Source organism: Lithobates pipiens, unplaced genomic scaffold, assembly GCF_037356315.1.
Source record: "Lithobates pipiens isolate NorthernLeopardFrog02 unplaced genomic scaffold, aLitPip1_a1.2 Scaffold_8, whole genome shotgun sequence".
Lineage (NCBI taxonomy): Eukaryota > Metazoa > Chordata > Amphibia > Anura > Ranidae > Lithobates > Lithobates pipiens.
Genome location: NW_027507903.1, coordinates 456,916,416 through 456,938,870, shown reverse-complemented (window position 1 = coordinate 456,938,870; position 22,455 = coordinate 456,916,416). Strand labels below are relative to the sequence as shown.

General features: G+C 40.2%; 1 protein-coding gene across 1 annotated transcript in view; it reads right to left on the bottom strand.

Moving 5' to 3' along the window:
- Positions 1 to 22,455, bottom strand: part of POLR3B (RNA polymerase III subunit B) — a 157,526-nt gene that overhangs the window by 8,729 nt on the left and 126,342 nt on the right. Inside the window, exons 24-25 of the mRNA XM_077468461.1 lie at positions 7,730 to 7,833; positions 2,089 to 2,255 (exon numbers count right to left, since the gene is read on the bottom strand). Coding sequence (XP_077324587.1) covers positions 2,089 to 2,255; positions 7,730 to 7,833 — 271 coding nt within the window. The remainder of the gene's footprint in view (positions 1 to 2,088; positions 2,256 to 7,729; positions 7,834 to 22,455) is intronic.

Sequence of the window (22,455 nt, the reverse complement as noted above, 5' to 3'; positions counted from 1 at the left end):
CTGCATTCACACAATTTCACAGTAGACATGAGACAAAACAAAGTTCAGGAACATTCCTTTATCCTGTTTTGCAAATCTATGTACACCACAAACTGTATGATTGAATCTGTTCTGACATCGTTGTTTTACTAACCTGACGGCTTATTATTCTAAATAAGAAACCTTCATTTTGTTTGCAAATATTACAGATTCTAATTACCAGCAAGAATGAGTCCTTACATTTACAGAGCACCTGTCATTTCAGATTCATCATGGCAACGCTTGTTAGTGAGCATCCAATCACCTGCTGCCTCCACATTCCTCGACTTGTTGTGTCACTGCCGCATCACCAGCCGTCCCATTAAAGTGAATGAGACTGTCGGTATGTCAACAGTGGGTCAGAGATGACATTTGCTCTTTAAAAATTAGGATTTAAACCAAGTTGGTTTAAATCAAGCCTTTTTACTAGTGATATAAATTGTGATTTATATCAATTTGATTTAAATCAAATCCAACCTGCTTAAATCTACACAAATACAGAAAAAGGTACAATTTTATTACTTTCATCTAAGGCAGGCCATAGTTGATGGGGGAATGCCTCTCGTGGAGCTGGGAGAGCCATCCCTGCCAGGAGAAGGTGGTGATTTTTGTTGGCGGCTACAGCCGCTGGTAATAATCGCATGCTAGTAATCCAACATGCTGGTTGTGCCCAAGTTGACCGATGGATAACTTGGGTATAATCAGTCTGCCCATACATGGATCAAATCTCAGCGGTACCTGCTGAACACGCCGAGATTCAATCCATCTATGGGCAGATTAAAGCGGTTGTATACCAGCAAAAGGAAAAAAAAAAAAACCTTTCAGGCAAAGGCATAACGATTCTGAAATACTTACATTAGAGCGAAGGGTCGGCATCACATACCAGTCACAACCGAGGGAGCCGACATTTACCCCTTGGCGTTTCTTCTAGGTTCGCAGCTCAGGTGCTATGAGTGGCCGGAGCTGCGATGACGTCACTCCTGCGCATGTGCGCGGGAGTCCTTTGTTCTGGCACGATACGCTGGACCTTTGCTGAACCTTCACTGCACATGCGTCGCCGACGTCAGCAGCTGCGTGCAGGGTGAATATCTCCTAAACCTTGTAGGTTTAGGAGATATTCATTTTACCTACAGGTAAGCACTATTATAGGCTTACCTGTAGGTAAGAATGTAAAAAAGGGGTATACAAACACTTTAAGGGAAATCTATATAGCTAGCTGATTCAGCTTTTTCAGGAACCACTTAATCGTGACGTACAAGCATGATCTCCATTTGCCTGTTAAACATAATGAGAATGTCGGTCATCCAAGAGCTTTGCATGCTGGTCAGTTTTGAAGACGTATAATGCCTTGTGGAAAACAAAAAAGTGGATTTATAAAAATGTACCAGTCCAGTGGCCAAAGACTCCAATCTTGACCTTCTTTCAGAGCTACAGCCACCAAAGAATCCTCCAGGTCCGATGCTTCCTGGTTCCATCTGCTGATTGCTACAACACAACCAGGCATCTGACACACTATTGTGTGCTGAATGCTGAAGATTCTTTGATGACCATAGCTTGTCAAGAAAGTGAAGGTAGGCGTCTCAGTTTCTCAGGTTAAATAAGAATATTTTGCAAAGTATTTTTTTTTTCTTCTTGGAACAAAGTCTTTATAAAAAATGCGACTGCATTAACATTTCTGGCTAGGTTAGCAATTCGTGCATCATGTGTGAAAATCAATATAAAAAATGTCTCCAACGCCATCAGACATGCAGCTTTATCCGCAAGAAAATCCTATTACCAAACAGAATGCACTCATGAAAAGCTTATGTCACACTAGCTAAAGCCAAAAGATGATCATTCCTTTCCACAGATCTTACCACTTGTACAGAGGGTGCATCAACAAACGTGCCCCCTTCAAAGGCATCAGGGTACTCTACTGGTGCACACAACGGAGAGCCCAATAGAGTCACTGGTGCCATTTCATTTTGACGTTACAATGAAGAAAAGGGTATAAAAAAATATATCCACTTACTATCTATAGCATGATACCATCTGAATATATTTACTCACACTTTATTAAGAGGGTCTTACCCAGTGATTCCAGAGGTAACATAATCTTTTCCCAAGTAGTTGTAGCCATATCGTATTAGGTCTTCACAGACATCTTTAACCTTGCTGCCTCCAAAGGCCGTTCCGTAATGGAACCTGCCATCCAGCACCCCTGCCTTCCCAGCAAGCAGTTCAATAAGTTTTCCCACCTGCATGTAGACATGGGAAAAAAAAAAAACACTTGAGCTCATAAAAAAATAGATTTTTCACAAGAAGACCACATCAAAGAAGCAGAAGCAGAGAATGAACAGTAGAAGTGGATCAGTTGCTTTGCATCAATGCAGACAATGAGATATTACCACAAAATTATGGAAGGATCCCTTATGTAGGAAACCTTAAGACCCCATTCACACCTGAGCTTGAAGCCTGAAGCTACAAAACGCAAGAGGGGAAAAAAATCTATTATTCTCAATGGAGATGGTTCACATCTCCACTCCATGTCGCCTGAAGCCGAATGCCTGAAGCTCAAACAAGTTCCGGACCCTTTTTTGTCACTCGAATTGAGCAGATTTGGGCGGTTTTCTTCTTTTAACATTGGTGGCCTTTTGCCCTGCACAAAGTCGCAGCAAATCGCAGTAAAAAATGCCGCAAAATCGCGGTAAATTCACACAATTTTCTGCTTGAAAACGATACGTTCAGGTGTGAATGCAGCCTAATTATCAAAGATAATATATGCAATGTAACAGCTTCATCTGTTCCGTAATGCTTGACTTTCAGAAAAGCTCTCTCTAATTTGAAGAGCTTTACAGCTACAGTGTTGCATATTCTATTGAGTTTTAAAAGCAGAATGTTTGAGTTTTAAAAGTATGGCCACCCACAACAGTAAAAACAGTGTGTATATGCAGTAAAGCATGCTCATTAAACTCATTGTGGATCCTAAGGGGTTAATCCTGCACATTGTGCAAAAAAGGCAGCTTGATCCTGTTTTCTCTGATCCTCTCCTTCTTCCATAGTCCCCAATCTATCTCCTGATAGAGCGGAGCCTAGGAGACACTCTGCACATGCTCAGTTTGGTGTGTATTTCTAGATAGTTGTGTTTTCTTAGGAGGGTGCATGTGATCAGCATTGTCCAGATAGAGGGCTGAGGGACCCTTCTGCCTCATAGGACAGTAAGAGTAGAATGAAAACTCCTCCTACAAGCTTTAATCAAGCAGTCATAGAAGTCATAAGACTGCTATATACTGCCGATGAGAAAAAGGTATTTAGCAGCTTATATTTACTAAAATTATTGCATTTACATGTTTTGTGTACTATGGGAGATCAGGTATAGTGAATGCAGGGTCCTAGGTTTAGTAACACTTTAACATTGACTCAAATCTCTTTGCGATTTGTTGTTGTCCATGATGTGTGGAGTACGGATCTTATAACTCTGAACTCCGCAGAATCTATTTTTCATCTGCTTTATCATTCACAACCATACATTTGCATGGAAAAACAAAACAAAGAAAAAAAAAGGGCACTGACCATTCTACACTGGGTTATATGACTGATACCCCGTGTTTGCTGATCTTCTCCATGCTAGTCTATGCCGTAGATACAAGAGATATATTATATATCTGTACTTAAATTGGTCCAGATTACACTATAGCACATAGTAAGTTACAAAAAAAAAAAAAAACTAGTAGACAAGGAATTGCACATATATTTTTCCTATTTTGGAAGTATTTTGGAAGCATTTTACTGGCCCTCCAGTTATTCAGAAACTACAATTCCCATCATGCCTAGTCATGTCTGTGAAAGTCAGAGTTTTACAATGCCACATGGGATGCATAGTTCCGCAGCAGCTGGAGGGCCGTAGCTTGAGGATCCCTGATTTAGGCTGTGGAGTGTGAAACTTACACATGGGTCCAGGGCTGCAATTAACGATTATTTCCATAATCGATTAATCGGCCGATTATTTTTTCGATTAATCGGATAAAATCATATTAAAAAAAAAACCGCACAATATAAAAATGAATCAATTATCAAATGTTGATATATATTCATCACGTGGTATAATTTATAGATCTCAGAGTGCACAACAACTAAATAAAAAAGCCAATACTATTAAAAATATATATATGAAAGAACGCTTGTCACAATTGAATTTAAATTGTGCAGATACAATAATGCAAATATTAGTCCTCTAATTAACAATATTTGCACATTGCACTTTGCACAGATTTTACAAAAACACACCCACTAATTTCATTTCAATTTTTGTATATTTTACATTTCCTGGGGTTATAAAACATCAGAGTAGAGCGCCTTTACTACCTGTATTTATAACATTGGTATACTGTTCCAACTTTTTGTTGTGAGCCTGGGGTAGTGGCAGCCCTCTTATATCCACCGTTCCTTTTTGCAGCTTATCCATAGCGCAAACCCCCTTTTTTCTGTTATTATCTGTCCAACTCCGTCCGCAAGTCTCCGCCCGCTTCAGTCCATACTTTTTCTCTGCCGCTAAAGAAATATCCTGCGCATGCACTGTTAATAGCATTGAAGTGGCGCATGCGCGGTAAAGGGCCGCCGTCAGCTGTTTCAGTGACGGAGCTGCACCGGAAGTGACGGGGTTACAATTTACAACACCGCCGCCGGGTGTGCCAAGATGGCCGCCAGCTCTGGAGCTAGGCCGAAGCCACGGCCTTTCCTAAGGCCGCAGCCACGGACCGCTCCGCGGATCGCATGGTGTGGACCAACTAATCGATAATGAAAATCGTTGACAACGATGTTCATTATCGATTATTGTCGATGATGTCGATTAATCGTTTCAGCCCTACATGGGTCTCTAGACAGCGTTTAACAGGTATATCTGTTAGGGATTTGAGGATCTGTTTTCCAAACATGGTTCATCGTTATGGGTTGGAGAATTTAGACTTTGTTTTTTGGTGTGATATGTGAGATATATGAGAAAACAAAAGCAGGCTTCAACGTGTGCTTGTAGGGTCCTTGTGGAGTCTACTGGTTGGGAAGCTATCAGAAGCATTCCATTTCCGATGTGCGGTCAGCCTACTACTAGAAAGGTCGCTGTGTACCTAGGGACTCTTTCACACTGTACTGATGTATGAACATGAGACATACTGAGGATGGGCTGTAGATCACTTGCATGCATATTTGCGAGTATTTGTAAGTAAACACACAAAAATACGGAGGGGCAACATGGATTTACATATTTTGTTTAGTAAACAATACTCAGTGCTTGTTTACGTGCCAGTGTGGACTGGCACGTTTATACACACACGTCCCTGTTCTGGCTCTCGTGCCCGTGATCGCACGTGGCTGGCGGCCATCGCAACCGCCAGCCACTCGCATCTGCTGCCCCCCTGTGCAATGGGCGCACGCCTGCTATAGGTATTTAAAGGGAAGACGTACAGCTACGACGGTTCGCAGGATTGTGCCTTTTAAAGCATTTGTTACCCCAACACTTCATATTACTGATCTGTGCCTGCCGTACCATGTACTTGTTTGAGAAAGTCTCCTGTTCTCTTTGTATTGCTTCCTTTGTGTGAAATTCCTGGTGTTCCTGCTAGTCTCTCTGCTTTCCAATTAAAAACTGACCACTCTAAGCAGGAGTCTACAGCGTGGTCGGGTCTCTAGCTATGCTGGGAACTCGGTGTACTCTCCTCCAATGATCAGACTTGTCCTAACACATGCCTGCTGGATAGCCATTCACCGGGAAGCTCAATATACTGCTGCTTCTCCTCCTCCCAGCTCTTATGCAGCTGAGAACAGAGGGAATGTTATCCCTTAAATAAAAAATAAAAAAAGTATTTATAATGCTTTTTTTTTTATATCTATATAAACATGTTTTGGCTTTCATTTCTATTTTAAATTGAATGGGTTGTTTTACAAGGTGATCGTTTACAATCACTTTAAACCTTTAAAAAATAATGGCTATCCCTGCCCTATACTATATACACTTTAAATCAAATGCAATAGTATCAGAAGTCAAAAGCCAAGCTAGAATATATGACTAAAGTGCAAAACTTTGTCTTCAGTCAGTTAACAATAGCGATGTCAGGAGACCACCGCAATTTTCTACACCGTGGCAAATGGAATTGCTGTGGATTAGAAGTAAACTATCTTGCATGGAATTTAATTCAGTGTTCTCAATGCCCCTAAAGCAAGCATTAAAGTCAGCTGGAAGTTTATTACTGTCACTTTCAGGAAAACAGTTTTAGGCCCCTTTCACATGGGGTGGATCTGTTTTGACGGACTCCGCTTGCTCAGTGGGAGATCGCTCTGTTGATCCCCGTTGAGCAGGCGGATGACAGGTATGTCTCCGCTCACTGTGCTGAGACGGTCCTGTCAGAGCTCTCCTGTATGGGGAGATCGGATGAAAATGGACCGCCTGTCCATTTTCATCCGATCTGACCCACTGGACAGATGGCAAACGTATCGCCATATGCAAGTTTTTAGTGGGTCTTGTCGGATCGGATGCCAGGCCGGTGTCAGCAGACACATATCCGCTGACATCCGCCTCCCCATAGAAGCCAATGGGTGGCATGATCGAATCTGCCTAAAATGGACAACTGGATCCGATCGTGTGTAAGGGGCGTAAGAAGGATTCCAGCACCATAAATTACAAAATGCTGATGGTATTGTCAAAAACTCAGGTAGACCTATCCAAATATATAAAGTGCATATAGTTATAGATTTCTTCAAAAATAATTAAAATACATTGCCAGTTCGGTATTCCTTAGAAATCTGCCTATAAAATAATTTGGTATTAAACCCAAAAATGTAATCTAATGCAGCTTCCCAATCAGATGTGGTGGCTGTATAAGTTTTCTTATTGTTTTCACTTGGTGATCTGGCCAGTAACACACCTCCTGTATTAGAGTGCCTCCACTCTGGATGAAGGCGCATAGGGGGCACCATTGGACAGCAGCATTGCCAGTCTGGGGGGAGGGGAATGTTAGAAGTACCAGGAGATTTAGATACACTAAACACCTCGACTTCCTTCCGGCCTTATTCTTCTTTCATCCTCTACCCTCCCCTGTTTTTGATCTTGCAAATATGTCTTTTATGTACATGAGCACCCTGCCATGGTCCCAGTATTGCTGCCCCACACAATGGCACTTTGTTAGTGACTGGGAAATTAAGGGATTCTGGGGGGCGGTGTAGGATTCATAATCTTATTAATATTTTTCCTTTTTCTCCGATTACATTTGTACTTTCATGTACTTTGAAATTAGGGTTTTCTCTTCTCATCATTAGTCCTTTCACATGCTATGTTATCAAGAAGTGGATCCTTTATAGAATTTTTGAAAGAGGTTTCTCTCATCTCTGTAACTGCTATTTCTGCAAGAGAGCTTGTTCTTTTGAAAATCAACACTTACTGGCAGGATCACCAGGTGAAAATAAGGGAAAGGAGGACTAAAAAAAACAAACAAATGCAGCCACCAAGACTGGAGGCAAATACAGGGAAATTCAAAAAGAAAACCCAACTGTCATCCACATGAAACTATTGATGAAATAAGGAAGCTATAGACTTCAAAGACAACTACATAAAAAGATTATATGAGCGCTAGACTCAATCTATCCAAATACATAGGTGAAATGATTTCACCTGTCAAACATGCTCTGTACTGAATGATCTCAGTCTATGGCCTATAGTTTGAAAAAAAAAAAATTCACCTACCGTCATACGCGATGGAAAGCCATGAGGATTCATGATGATGTCCGGGCAAATGCCAGTGTCACAGAAGGGCATATCTTCCTGAGGAACGATCAAACCACACACGCCTGCCGAGCAAATTAAACAAACAAATGTTAAAAGCTCTTAACTGCCCATTTCAGATGCAAACCAAACAGCAACCATAGTCATCAAATGCCAATATTACGGATGCCAAAAATCAAACAGGTTGCAACATCCGAAGTATCATGTCATTGAATAATTGCACAGAGCGCTCACTCTGCATCTAGCATAGCTATAAAAATAAAAAAGTTTATATTGCAGGTTACCAGTCCTTAGATGTGGTGGCTGCATTCGTTTTTTAAAAAAAAAATTTTCAATCATTATTATTATACAGGAATTATATAGTACCAACAGTTTGTGCACACTTTACAACATTAGGGCAGAAAGTACAATTACAAAACAGTTCAATACAGGAGGAATCAGAGGACCCTACTCCTTAGAGATTACAATCTAGAAGGGAGGGTCAAATTATACAAAAGGTAATAACTGTGGGGGATGAGCTGATGGAGAAAACGAAAATACCGTTGTTAGGTGTGGGTAGGATAGGCTTCTCTAAAGAGAAGGTTTTTCAGGGATCATCTAAAAGCTAATAGAGTAGGAGATAATCGGACGGATTGGGGTAAGGAGTTCCATAGGTTTGGAGAGGCTCTGGAAAAACCTTGGAGACGAGCATGGGAGGAAGTGATGAGGGAACTAGAGAGCACAAGGTCCCGAGAGGACTGAAGAGAACGATTATGTTGATATTTTTAGTCCAGGCTAGTGATGTAGCTGGGGACTAAATTGTGGATGGCTTTAAAAGTACTTATTTTGAATTTAATTTAATTTGTTGGGTAGGGTGATCAGATAGGGTGAGATTTTTTATTTTTATACAGGATTTATGTAGGATAGTTGTCCAGTTTTATGTATATCTATTGCAGAACTCGGCCCATCAACCATCTCGGCACACTTGGTGTCAGATAATGCTGAGCCTTTTAGCTCTACTGTGGAAGTCGATGTGCTGTGGTCTGCCAACTTGGATTGGATAGCAGATTGAACAGTAAATAGTATCATAAAAAGTTTTTGTTATGGGGAATATGCATCAAAATATGCTACCCACAAAATTGGTTATGGTTATACTGTCCGATGCTGGAAAAAAAACCCAAATAAAAAAATGTAACCTACATTTGCGGCACAAGCCATTTGGCAGTTTATTGCTACTAAAAATTATATTTTCTTTTCAATTTGCAGCACTGTAATTTTCTGTAAAATGCAATACAATATGGCAACCTGGAGGCGTTCCGTACACAGTTGGTATATGGAACGACCCCAGAGCTGTAATTTCCTGCTTGTGTGACCAATTCACCCTGAAATCTGCACTAAGACAGATATCAGATTTTAGGCATCCTCTGCAACAAAGATTTTAGTTTTGGTGAGATTCTCCTAATGGGTTAATCACTTCTAAAGGAATGCAGACCCTGCCACGCTCTACAAGTGCATTATCTGATCAAAAATTAAGTCACTCCCATTCAGAATTAGTCCTGCACAAGACATAATCTAACAAAGAGGTATTTCTTCAGAGCAGAAAGATGTAAGAATCTGCAAGTTTGTGAAAATCCTGGCAGTGTACATAAAAATATTCCCCTCTGGGTGATCTATCTCAACAGAAGTATGCTATAGCGGACTGGAGATTTAGGGCAGCCATAGACTGTTAGAACCTCGGCCAGTTCAGCAGGACCCAGCAGAGATTCAAACCATATATGGGCAGATAGAATGTACCCAATTTGATCGATCAACTTGGGTACAACCAGTCTTCCAGATTTTACATGCGATTATTGCAAGCAGATTGTATAGCCGCTAGCAATAATAATGTCTCGCGTGGCTGCAGGAAAGAAAATGGCTTAGTCTATGCCTGGCCTTAAAGCCAAACACCAGTATTTTATTTTATTTTTTTTGCATAAGGCCCGTTCAGGGCCGCCTGTCAGTTTTGACGGCGGACCTGGACGGGCGCTCCATGCTAGTCTATGGAGCAACGAATGTCAGCGGTGACATGTCTGCTGACATCTGACCTTGTCCGATCCACTAAAATTAGATGGATGCCCCTACGTTCGCATCCGTCCCTGGCAGATCGCATGAGATCGGCTGAAAAGGGACATGGCGTCCGTTTTCATCCGATCTCTTCATAGTAACTAGCGGTGCTCGACAAGCCCCTCCCTGCTCAGTGAGCAGAGAGGGATCCGTCATCCGCCGGCTCAGTGGAAATCAACAGAGATATCTCCCACTGAGCAAGCGGACAGAGGCGGACTCCGAGGCAGCAGATCCGCCTCATGAGAATGAAGCCTAACTCAAGCTGCTCATTCTCTACACAATTCATCCTCCAGTCTTAATAGGGTTGGATGTAGGGCTGAAACAGCTAATCGATTAATCGACAACGAATCAATTATGAAATTAATCGATTACTATGTTCAAAATCGATTAAATCGGCCAGTAACATAATGGGGTTAAAAAAACAAAAATGAGCACTTTATAGTACAAAGAGCAAATTGCTACTATAAATATTACTTTCACTGTTCTACAGAAAAAAAAAAAAAAAACAATTTTTTTTTATTTTTTAACCCTATGATGTTACTAAACGTCTTAGACCTGGTTCACATCTATGTGTTTTTTTGGTGATTTCTGCAGAAACGCACTACAGTTCATTTACATGGTTTTCTATGGGATACGTTCAGATCTATGCTTTTTTCAGCTGCTGCATATTTGGAAAGGGTCAGGTACTTTTTTTTTTATGCAAAATTGTGCTTTTTTGGTTCAATATACTTCAATGGAGAAGCTGCAGAAAAGCACGTAATGCGTTTTTGCAGCAATTTTTGTTTTTTAATCTGCCCAACAGCAAATTGGCCAAAAAAAACACAAGGAAAAACCCAAATCAAAGCAAAATCACGTGGGCGAAAATCAAAACGCACAGCAAAAAGCACTGCAGAAACAGATCAAAAGTAAACTACATAGATGTGTACCGAGCCTTATGTTGGCCACACCGATCAATTTCCAGATGAAAAAATTCTTAACTAAAACCACATACACTGTCTGAAAATTCCTTTGACCAAGAAGTTTTCTATTTCCAAATTTTCCCATCACTGTGGTTGAAAATGAACGTCGATTTGACCCCACTAACGATTAGAAAATCGAACAAGAGTTCTTAAAATTACTTTTTTTGAAGGAAGACATTGTTTTTTTTAAATAAAAATAAAAAATTTGATCTGAGTCTGATGAGATTTACCAGATTCACCCTTTAATAGTAGATCTCTCCTCTAATACAGTATATCTCTTCTGTTATTCTCAGAGTGGATTCGATATTTTGCTCCCTAACAATATAGTTGGTTGTTTATATTTACCATTGCATATAGATATTTAAGTATAAATTGGCTTTTTTTTAAACTTTTCATATTAACTAAATTATACACCACACTTTAAGGTTAAAGGTTTAACCACTTGCTTACTGGGCACTTAAACACCCTTCCTGCCCAGACCAATTTTCAGCTTTCGGTGCTCTCACACTTTGAATGACAATTACTCAGTCATGCAACACTGTACCCAAATTAATTTTTTGTCCTTTTTTTCCCCACAAATAGAGCTTTCTTTTGGTGGTATTTGATCACCTCTGGGGTTTTTATTTTTTGCGCTATAAATGAAAAAAGACCGAAAATTTTGAAAAAAAAAACGCATATTTCTTTGTTTCTGTGACAGAATTATGCAAATTATTAATTTTTCTTCATAAATTTTGACCACAATTTATACTGCTACATATCTTTGGTAAAAATAACCCAAATTAGTGGATATTATTTGGTCTTTGTGAAAGTTAGAGAGTCTACAATCTGTGGTGAGAAAAGCACAAAATTGATCACATCTGATGTACTGGTGGCCTATCTCACTTCTTGTGACCCGAACAAGTCAGGAAAGTACAAATACCCCCCAAATGACCCCTTTTTGGAAAGTAGACATTCCAAGGTATTTAGTAAGAGGCATAGTGAGCTTTTTGATGTTGTCATTTTTTTCCCCACAATTCTTTGCAAAATTAAGATTTTTCATTTTTTTTTCTCCACAAAATTGTCATTGTAATAGGTTATTTCTCTCACGTGGCATGTGTATACCACAAATGACACCCCCAAAAAATTCTGCTACTCCTCCTGAGTATTACAATACCACATGTGTGGGACTTTCACAGCCTGGCCACAGAGAGGCCCAACATGCAGGTAGCGCCATCATGTGTTCTAGGAACATAAATTACACATCTAACTTGTTGACTATTTATTACACTTTTGAAGCACCAGGACAATGACCCGTGACACTGATGACAGATGCCACTGATACGTGGCACTGATGACAGATGGCACTAATACGTGGCACTGAAGACACGTGGCACTAATACGTGGCACTGATGACAGATGGCACTGAAGACACGTGGCACTGAAGACACGTGGCACTGAAGACATGTGGCACCGATGACGCGTGACACTGACAACAGATGGCACGTGACACTGACAGGTGGCACTGATGACAAATGGCACTGATGACAAATGGCACTGATACATGGCACTGATGACAGATGGCACTAATACGTGGCACTGATGACAGATGGCACTATGTGGCACTGATGACAGATGGCACTGACAACAGATGGCACTGACAACAGATGGCACTGACAACAGATGGCACTGGGGGCAGGTAGCACTGGGGGCAGGATGGCACTTTTTTTTTTTTTACCTTGAGGCAGAACGGCTGCCGCTGCAGCCGTTCATCTCTCCCCTCTCACACTGTCTGTGTGAGGAGGGAGAGCAGCGCTGAGAGATGATCTCATATGTTTACATATGAGATCATCTCCCATTGGACACGCCGACCACCCTGTAAACGGCCACTGTGATTGGCCGTTTACAGTGATCTGTGTTTGCCTGTCCCCGGGGGACACGGCGAACACAGAACTTTCGCGATGCGCGCCAGCGGCGGAGCGCATGGCGGAAGTAAACGTCAGGACATCCAGGGACGACCACCCGGACGAACGCGCCTGCTCTACGGCCGTCATTCGGCTATAGGGCGGGCGCGAGGTGGTTAAAGGGGTTGTAAAGGTAAATGTTTTTTCACCTTAATGCATTCTATGCATTAAGATGAAAAAACATCTCACACTGCCGACACCCCCAGTCCCCCCGTTTTACTTACCTGACCCCTCGAAAGTCCCGCATTTGCCCCCGCCGTCCTCTTTGCCGCTATCAGCCTGGCCACTGATTGGCTGGAGTGCATGGATTGGAAGAAGCGCAGCCATTGGCTCGCGCTGCTGTCAATCACATGCAATGACGTGGCGCTCCGGGGGCTGGGGCCGTGTGATACAGCCAGCGGCTATAGCCGCTGGCTGTATCATGGGAGCGCTCCCGCAGGTGCTTCTCACCATGCTAGGGCGCTCGCATTAACATGAGAAGTACCTGCGGGAGGAAGCAGAGACAGCCGCCAAGGGACACCAGAAGAGCAGGTTCGGGTGTCACTCTGTGCAAAACGAGCTGCACAGTGAATGCAAGTATAACATAACATGTTTGTTATTTTTATTTTTTTAATTTTACTTTACAATCCCTTTAAGGCTGATTAATCGATTCAATAAATCGGCCAACTAATTGATTATAAAAATAATGGTTAATTGCAGCCCTAGTTGGATGACAGCCAGTGTCCTTCACCCACTTCCTGTAAGCCCAGGCTGTCAGACACATGGGGGAGTTTCATAATGCAGCCTGGTCTCATAATACTCCTAGACTGAGTGATCGCACAATATTAGCTTAGTTCAGTTCAAGGAGAAAAAAAAAAAAGACTGCTCACTCTCACAACTTAGGAAGAAGAGAAAGGACAAAGGACCTATATCATCACTGAATTGGCATGAAAACAGCAGAAATAAAATAGTGTATAGGGTGGTTAAAAACAAAAAAAAAAAAAAAAAGCATCTAGGGGACTGGGAAGGTATTGAGCAGCAGGGAAAGTTTTACCATAAATCTTAAAGGAAAAAAAAAAAATTTATATATGTTGTGATATCTTGAAGGGTATGATTAAGACGAATGATGTCAACTAGATATAGTTGAATTGTTGTTAAAATATGTGCGTTTTCTTCCCTTCACTTTTTTTTGTTGCGTTTCTCGAAATAAATAAAAGATTTAAAAAAAAAAAAAAATAATAATAATAAGATAATTTGAGTAAGATCTGCAAGGTCACATCTACTCCTTAAATAGTATTGGCATGTGCATCAGCTACAAGAAGGATAATTTTAACAATGACCAGATTCTGTACCTTTTACACTTCCCAAAGCAAGAATACATTTTTGGCTCCCCATGAATTATACATTTTAGATTGGATAGAAGACTATAGTTTTTGACACTTTCGTATGAAATACTGTACTTTGTTTCTGAATACTGTACTTTCTGTAAACAACTTGCGTCTGACATTGTAAAAGGCGATCGTGCACTAAAGGTACCTTGCAAAGAGCCAACCCCTGAGAACCCCTTTTATGTGCCAAGTCGGTTCCCATAGCAGACTGTCGCTGTGTTGTTTGTTTTGTGTGAAAGTGAGTGATAAAAGAACCATGAAATCGACACAGAAAGGCAAAACAGCAGAAAGAAGTGGGGACTCTCCATCATTGCGGCTCCTACCCTCTGCTGACTCGTGTAACAATGGGATCTCCACAGCCATCCACAGATCCAACACAGCTGTGCATTTCATTAGATGAAGGGGCCGAGTGACACAAGTAAATAATTAACTTATTCTGCTCTGCTGACTGTGCCTGGAAGACCAGTCATAGCTGACAGATTTTAATACAAGATAACACAAAAGGGGCATAATGAGCTTAAGATAAGTTATAGTTTGAACTAATGAACGCCAAGATGGGTAAAGATAAAAATGTAATCCCAAAAGACATAAAATTGAAAACTGTTGCATTCAAGAGGGGCATTTCTAAACAATTGGAATGCCAACACCAATAAAATAAGTGTACATCGATTTAAAAAATTCATAATTGTATATTTTAGACTTAAAAACGAAATCTTAAAAAAGTCAAGCAAATTTGAGATTTGTGTCATAAATAGTAAAATAATAATAACAGCACAATTGGAAATGGCTGAGAGAAACCAAACTATAAAATTACGGTTATGAAATGTGATTTTAATTGAAAAAAAAAAAAATTGGTAAAAACCATTCAAAAATCTAACAAAGTGATACTATAGAGGAGATCACAAATTCAAAAAAAATGTTAAACCCAAAATGTTGCAAATCCTCCTATATTCTCATTAAGGACGGCATTTTATGAACTAGAAATTACAAGACATGTCGTCAATCAAATATAAAAGTCTATTTTTTTTTTATTTGCTCCCTGTGTAAAAAGTGTTAAGAAAACATCAAAGTTATATACTACCGAAATTATTAACATGTTAACATGTTTGTTTTCTTTTAAACCAACCACACTTAAAGCTGGCCATACATTATTGCTTATTCAAATTCCTTTAGATTTATCTTCAACTATGTAGTGCAAGGACCTGCCTGATTGTATACAAATATAAAGTGCTGAGGTTTGACTTAATATTATATGGTTTTGGTAAATCTAAAGGAAAGTTGTACAAGAGAATTGTATAACGTATGGCCAGCCTAAGATGTTGTTTATACTGTTTTTAATAAACAAGTTTAAATCTAAAAAAAAATAAAAAGGCAATTTGTTTTTTTTAAATACAATTAATTTACCAAGCTCTACCAAGAAAGCAGTGGTCAACTCCTTTACGTTTACATCATGGTTTCGAATTATCATGTAGATATGAATGCTGAACATAAAATTGTGGGTAAAAAATATTAAGTAAAATACAAGTTAATTACAACCATTTGTTAAAATAATAAATTGCAAACTGTGCTATAATCCCCCTGGTGTAATACTCCTATTTCACTGACTTACTTTGAAAAAATATATATTTGTATCAACAGTCAAAAGTTTCAAAGACCTAAACTCCTATGGTGTATGTGCTTGCGCAAAAAAAGTGTTTGCAAAATGTAAAAAAAAAAAAAATTTCTCAATTCTCTTTCAAATTCTTTAAACAAGACTATGCCTCTGTATTTGATCACTTCGTAGATATGCAATAGGCTTCTGGTGTTAACTGTTTTGTTTTTTTTTAAGTGGAAAATGCAAAAGACTTTTAGTGAACTTGGTCCAGGAAATCTTATCCAGTTAAGGAGGAGAAAAATGTTCTGCAATCTAGTTTAAATATGGGTTTTGTAGAGGCAGCAAGGACAATAAAGTTGGTACACAGCTTTCCCAGAAGCCCCTAAAAGACTGTGAATTACACATTTGCATAGCAGTAAGCACACAAAAGCCCGATTAATTGAAAAACCCCACAATGCTCCTGCCCCATTATAAAACCACCACAGGAACTTGACAAAATACACACCAACTGCAAGAAAGCAGTGCTGGAGGAACAATGTGTGTTTGGTTTGGCCCAGTCGGAAAACACAACTGTAATTTTATTCCGTGTAGTAAAATGCAGAAAGACAGAGCTCCTCTGAAGAATGTGCTGGAAGGTCGGCAGGTCACAGAGCTCGAGGGTGATCTAAATATTTGCCAACCTTTCAAATGAGCATTTAATATGGAATTCATAGAGGGGACCCAGAACAGCAAAAATAAACTCTACCGAGTGAAGAGCTGCCTAACCACTCCTACTTCAACCTGCAACTTGCCAATTAGCCTGTCACGTTAAAAAGGGACAATCTATAAAGGATGGCTCATTTATGAGAAACTCACCAACACTTTTCGCCTTTCAAAGGCTATTAAGGAACACACAAGCAAGAGTCTTTATTCAGGCTGCCAATGTCAAACCTCTGTGTTTAGGACATTTCTAAACGCATATAAAATCATGCAATGATTTTTCAAGGGTCCCAGTCACACTGTGTTTAGGTGTGGTCAGATTAGCGGTGTTTAGAGAAAATAAAACTGTGCGTCCAGGAGCCAATTAGACAATCTAAATGCATGTAAATGGGACTAAACATGCCTAAAACTTCTTTAAAGCATGAAAATCTCAACGCACGAAAATTTCAATTTGGAAGGCGTAGAAGTTGTTTATACCACCCAGATCACTTTCCTGTGCTTAGAAAAGCAAAATGGAGGAGTGGAAAGGCCTGAAGCCTTGGGCCCTATTCACACTAGCCACAGCAACACGCAAAAAAAAAAAGTTAATTTTGCTGCGATTTGCATTTTTTACATATTTTTTGGGCCAATTTGTTGTTGGGCAGATTAAAAAACACAAATTGCCGCAACAATGCATCATTACATGCTTTTCTGCAGCTTCTCCATTAAAGTATATTGTATAGTATATATTGAACCAAAAAAACAAAATCGCACCGTTTTGCGTTAAAAAAGTCTGTGTCTTTTCCAAATACGCAGCAGCTGAAAAAATGGATGTGAACGTGAAACCATGTAACTGAACTGTAGTGTGTTTCTGCAAAAAGCACCAAAAAACACAGAGGTGTGACCCAGGCCTGAGATGTTTAGTAACATAATGGGGTTAAAAAAATACGAAAATTAGTACAAAAAGAGCAAATAATCGCTACTGTGAGGGGTTAATTTTTTACTATGGGACAGTGAAAGTAAAAGTAATATTTACAGTAGCGATTTGCTCTTTTTGTACTATAAGGGGTTAATTTTAGTTTTTTTAATCCCATTATGTTAGTGGCCGATTAATCAATTATGAAAACAGTAATCGATTAATTTCATAATCTATTAGTTGTCGATTAATTGATTAGTTGTTTATGCCCTAGCTCAAACATCAGTACCGCGTGCAAGAGGCCTAAAGCTGTACCTTTTATCAATAAAATCAGACAATGAGCACCAGTCAAGCGAGACAATGTATTGAGTCTGCTGCAGACAACAGGAAGCATTTTCTCAGTCTGCATAAATAACATTCTTACAATTGTTTAAAAAAGCTCCACCTTTTATCATTCTAGCTGTCCTTGAATTGCAGCCCTGTGATTTTATCCGGGTTAAAATGATGTCATCAGCCTGCTGCAGGGAAGAAAAAGCATTTCCTTAGTCTCCTCTCCCTCAGTGATTAGACTGCAACACTAAACTTTGTAGTAAGTCACAAGGTGAGACTGCAGCAGGAGCCAATCTGTGCCAGACATGGAAATCACACAAATGCTTGAACTTTCCTCAGTATAAATACAATACGTTAACCTGAATTATGACAGGTTCGGGTACATGCACTAAACTAAGCTGAAACGTTAGCGATCTGCTGCAGGCAGGAAGTAGCATTTCCTCAGCCTCCTCTGCAGTGATCAGACTACAAAATTGAAATTTTGTAGCAAAACACGAGAAGCTGCAGTAGGGGCTGATCTGTATCAGACATTTGTGAAATATATCTGACTGTGGACAATGCCTTAAAGGAGAAGTATGGGATGTATACAAAAAAAAACACACATTTATGATAACCTTCACGCTCTGCAGTTGTCCTATATCAACTTTAGGACCGAGAACCAAGCAACCAAATGACCGCTGGTCACTTAGTTCTCAATCTGCTCCAAGCAGAGGACAGCGATTGTGCGAGGTGGTTCCTGACAATATATTTGGGATTTATTACAGATATTTATACAGTGCCAACAATGTGTGCAGCGCTTTACATATTTATTGTACATTCACATCAGTCCCTGCCCTCAGAGAGCTTACAATCTAAAAAAGGTACCCAATTCACATTTATTCATACACTGCCAACTTAGACAGGAGTCAATTAACCTACTAGCATGTAGTTGGAGTGTGAAGAAACCAGAGTACCTGGAAGAAACCCGCACAGGGGAGAACATGAAAACTCCAGGCAGTTTGTGCCATGGTTGGGATTCGAACCAATGACCCTAGTGTTGCCAGGTGGAGGTGTTAACTATTGTGCTGCCCAAGCCTGGTGCAGTTCTGCCCCATCAGCTCAGAGTGGCAAATAGCCCATTACAAAAGAAGTAAAAATACTCCTGTGACCCACAAAGGAGGTAAAGCCCAAAAAGTTTTGGCCATGCTTATCTTTTAAAAATTGATGTGCGATATTTTAATTACACATAATTTAGCATGCACGAAACCTCAAAATAAGCCAATACCAGGTCCACCTTAAAGTGGTAGTAAACACTGCTTGGTCACTTACACCTACAGGTGAGGTTATAATAAAGCTTACCCATAGACAAAATAAAATCCCTCCTAAACGTGCACTGTTTAGCAGACATTAACAATTTCTTCACCCAATGATGTTGGTAAATGTGCCACAATTATGACAACTGTGGACATGCGCAGAAGGGACTTCATTATGGCTTGGTCATTCAAAATATTCAGAGCCCACTAACCAAAAAAAGGAAGATTGGGTGAGGTGCACACTAGTGCCATTTACTTGCACACACACACAAACACATATATACACAAACACACACACATATTAAAGCTGCACGATTTTGGCCAAAATAAGAATCACAATTTTTTTTGCTTAGAATAAAAAAGATCATGATTCTCTCACGATTTTCACAACGTAAAATCTTTCACATAAAAAAAAAAAAAAAATTGGGCTAACTTTACTCTTTAGACTTTTTTTGCTTCATTAGTCATTTTTTCCCCCAAAAAATGCATTCGAAAGACCACTGAGCAAATACAGTGCAACATAAAATATTGCAACAACCATAATTTTATTCTCTAGGGTCTCTACTAAAATATATATAATGTTTGGGGGTTCTAACTAATTTTCAAGCAAAAAAAAAATGATTTTAACTTGAAACCAACAAATGCCAGAAAAAAGTTTAAAGCGGTTCTCTACCCAAAAGGGGAAGTTCCGCTAATCTGATCCCTCCCCCCTGAAAGGTGCTGATTGTGGATAATCCAGGTAACTGCACCCACTTCCGGGACAGACCACTGCAGACCCCCACAGATGCACTCCCCCCCCCCCCCCCCCCCCCCCCCGTTGTGTTCTGGGAAACACACAGTTCCCAGGACACATCGGGGACCAGAAGAAACGCGCAGCGCGACTCGCGCATGCGCAGTAGGGAACCGGGCAGTGAAGCCGCAGCGCTTCACTTCCCGATTCCCTCACAGAGGATGGCGGCGGGGGCAGCAGAGAGACGAGCTATCGCTCATCATCTGCCACCGACATCGCTGGACCCTGGGACAGGTAAGTGTCCATTTATTAAAAGTTAGCAGCTGCAATATTAGTAGCTGCTGGCTTTTAATATTTTTTATTTTTTATTTTTTTTTTTAGGTGCAGAACCGCTTTAATGTTTAAGTGGCTAAACTTTCCTCATTTACACACACAAGTCTGTTCCATTTACAAATTGTTACAATGTTTATACTTAGGTTTCACTGCTAAAGAATGCTGCGATTCTGGCCAGATTGCCCTTCTTTTTTCTTCCTTTCTTTTGAAGGCTGTGGCTTCAGAAGAGCAGAGAGAATTCTTTGCATATTAAGAATGGTGAAACACTTTTATCAAGATTGGGGAAAAAAATAACGATAACGATTCTTGACAATCAATTGTGCAGATCTAATAATATTATATATATATATATATATATATATATATATATATATATATACACATACATACACACACACACACACACACACACACACACACACACACACAATTATACACAGTACTGTGTAAACATTTTAAGCAGGTGTGAAAAATGCTGTAAATTAAGAATGCTTTCAGAAACAGTAGTATTACACAGTTTATATTTATCAAGTAACAAAAAGTAAATGAACAGAAGAGAAATCGAAACCAAAATCAATGCCTTCAAAACCGCATCAATTCTTCTAAGTACACTTACATACATTTTTTGAAGAACTCGGTAGGTAGGTTGTTACAAACATTTTGGGCAACTAAACCACAGATCTTCTGTGGATGTAGGCTGCCTCAAATCCTTCTGTCTCTTCATCAAATCTGTCTAAGATTACATGATGATGATGATATCAGGGCTCAGTGGGGGCCAAAGAAAGTTCTTAATGACACTGGCTGTATGTTTGGGGTCGTTATCCTGCTGCAGAATAAATCAGAGACCAATCACAGGTCTTCCTGATGGTATGGCATGATGGATAAGTAACCGCCTGTATTTCTCAGCCTTGGACACCATTGATCCTGACCAAATCTCCAACCCCATTTGCAGAAATGCAGCCCCAAACTTGGAAGGAACCTCCAGCATGCTTCACTGTTGTCTGCAGACACTCATTGTACGGCTCTCCAGACCTTCAGCTACAGCCAAATGTTTCAAATTTTGACTCATCAGTCCCGAGCATCTGTTGCCAGTTTTCTGCACCTCAGCTCCTATGGTTTTCATGTATAGGACATGGAAACAAGGCTAAGCGCCTCAACTATACACTAGTTCTCCAAGATGTTTGGAACAACCCACCTGTCACGTTCCTTCAAAAACTGTGTGCAAGTGTAAATAGAAGATTTAATGCCATTTTGAAGGCAAAAGGGTGGTCACACCCAATATGGATTTGATTTGGATTTCTCTTCTGTTCATTTAACCACATGCCGACCGGCTCCTGTAGATATACGTCGGTAGAATGGCATGGCTGGGCAAAGTAGCGTACCTGTATGTTACTTTGAATTTCCCGCCGCAAGCTCCGTGACCGTGCCTGCGGGACCCATGGATTCGATGTCCACAGGGATGCCTGTGATCTGGTCATGGAGCTGAAGAACGGGGAGAAGTCGATGTAAACACAGCATCTCCCCATTCTGCCTAGTGACAGGACACTGTTAGTCTGCTCCCTGTCATCAGGAGCAGTGATCAGTGTCATGTCACTGCTAGCCCATCCCCCAGATAGTTAGAAACACTCCCCTGGACACACTTGGGGATATTTATTATAGCAAAAAATAAAAAATTGTGTTTTTTTCAAAATGGTGGCTTTTTTTTGGTTTATAGCGCAAAAAAAAAAAAAAATAACACAGAGGCGATCAAATACCAGCAAAAGAAAGCTCTATTTGTGGGGGGGAAGGACGTCAATTTTGTTTGGGTACAACATTGCACGACCGAGTGATTGTCAGTTAAAGCGACGCAGTGCCGTATTGCAAAAAATTGCCCAGTCAGGAAGGGGGTAAATCCTTCTGGGGCTGAAGTGGTTTAAAAAAAATAAAAAATAAAAAAAACACTCCTCTGGGTGGATGGTCAATGTTAAAAGAATAGAAGTTTAAACAAAACCAGTTCTGAAATTTAGAATTGATAACTCTTAGCATACCAAAAAGAATGCAATGACTCGCAGCCATCAATCCTTACAGGCAATGTATTCTAGCCAAAAGACAGAAAGGGAATCTGTCTCTAAAACCAACACCTTCCCTGGCTTGCAAGCTTTTCCAAAAGACCTACACACTTTGTGAATGCCAAGATAAGGAATCAGCTTCCTAAACACCCAGATTTTCTTTTTGGAGCCTTTCCTCTAAAGTTGTACAACGTGAAGGAGAATAAGACAGAGAGTCTGCTGTGGCTTTGATGTAAAGAAACCAATATATGACTGCTATTTAAGAGCATTTCTCAGTCTGTCATGTGAAAACGGATTAGCACCTCCAACAAAGATCTGCAGATCAGAGGGGTGAGCACTGATGCCTAGAGGTATTAAATGGGCGGAGAAGGGAGGATTTAAATTCATGCTGGCAGGAAAGATGCAGAAAAAAATATTT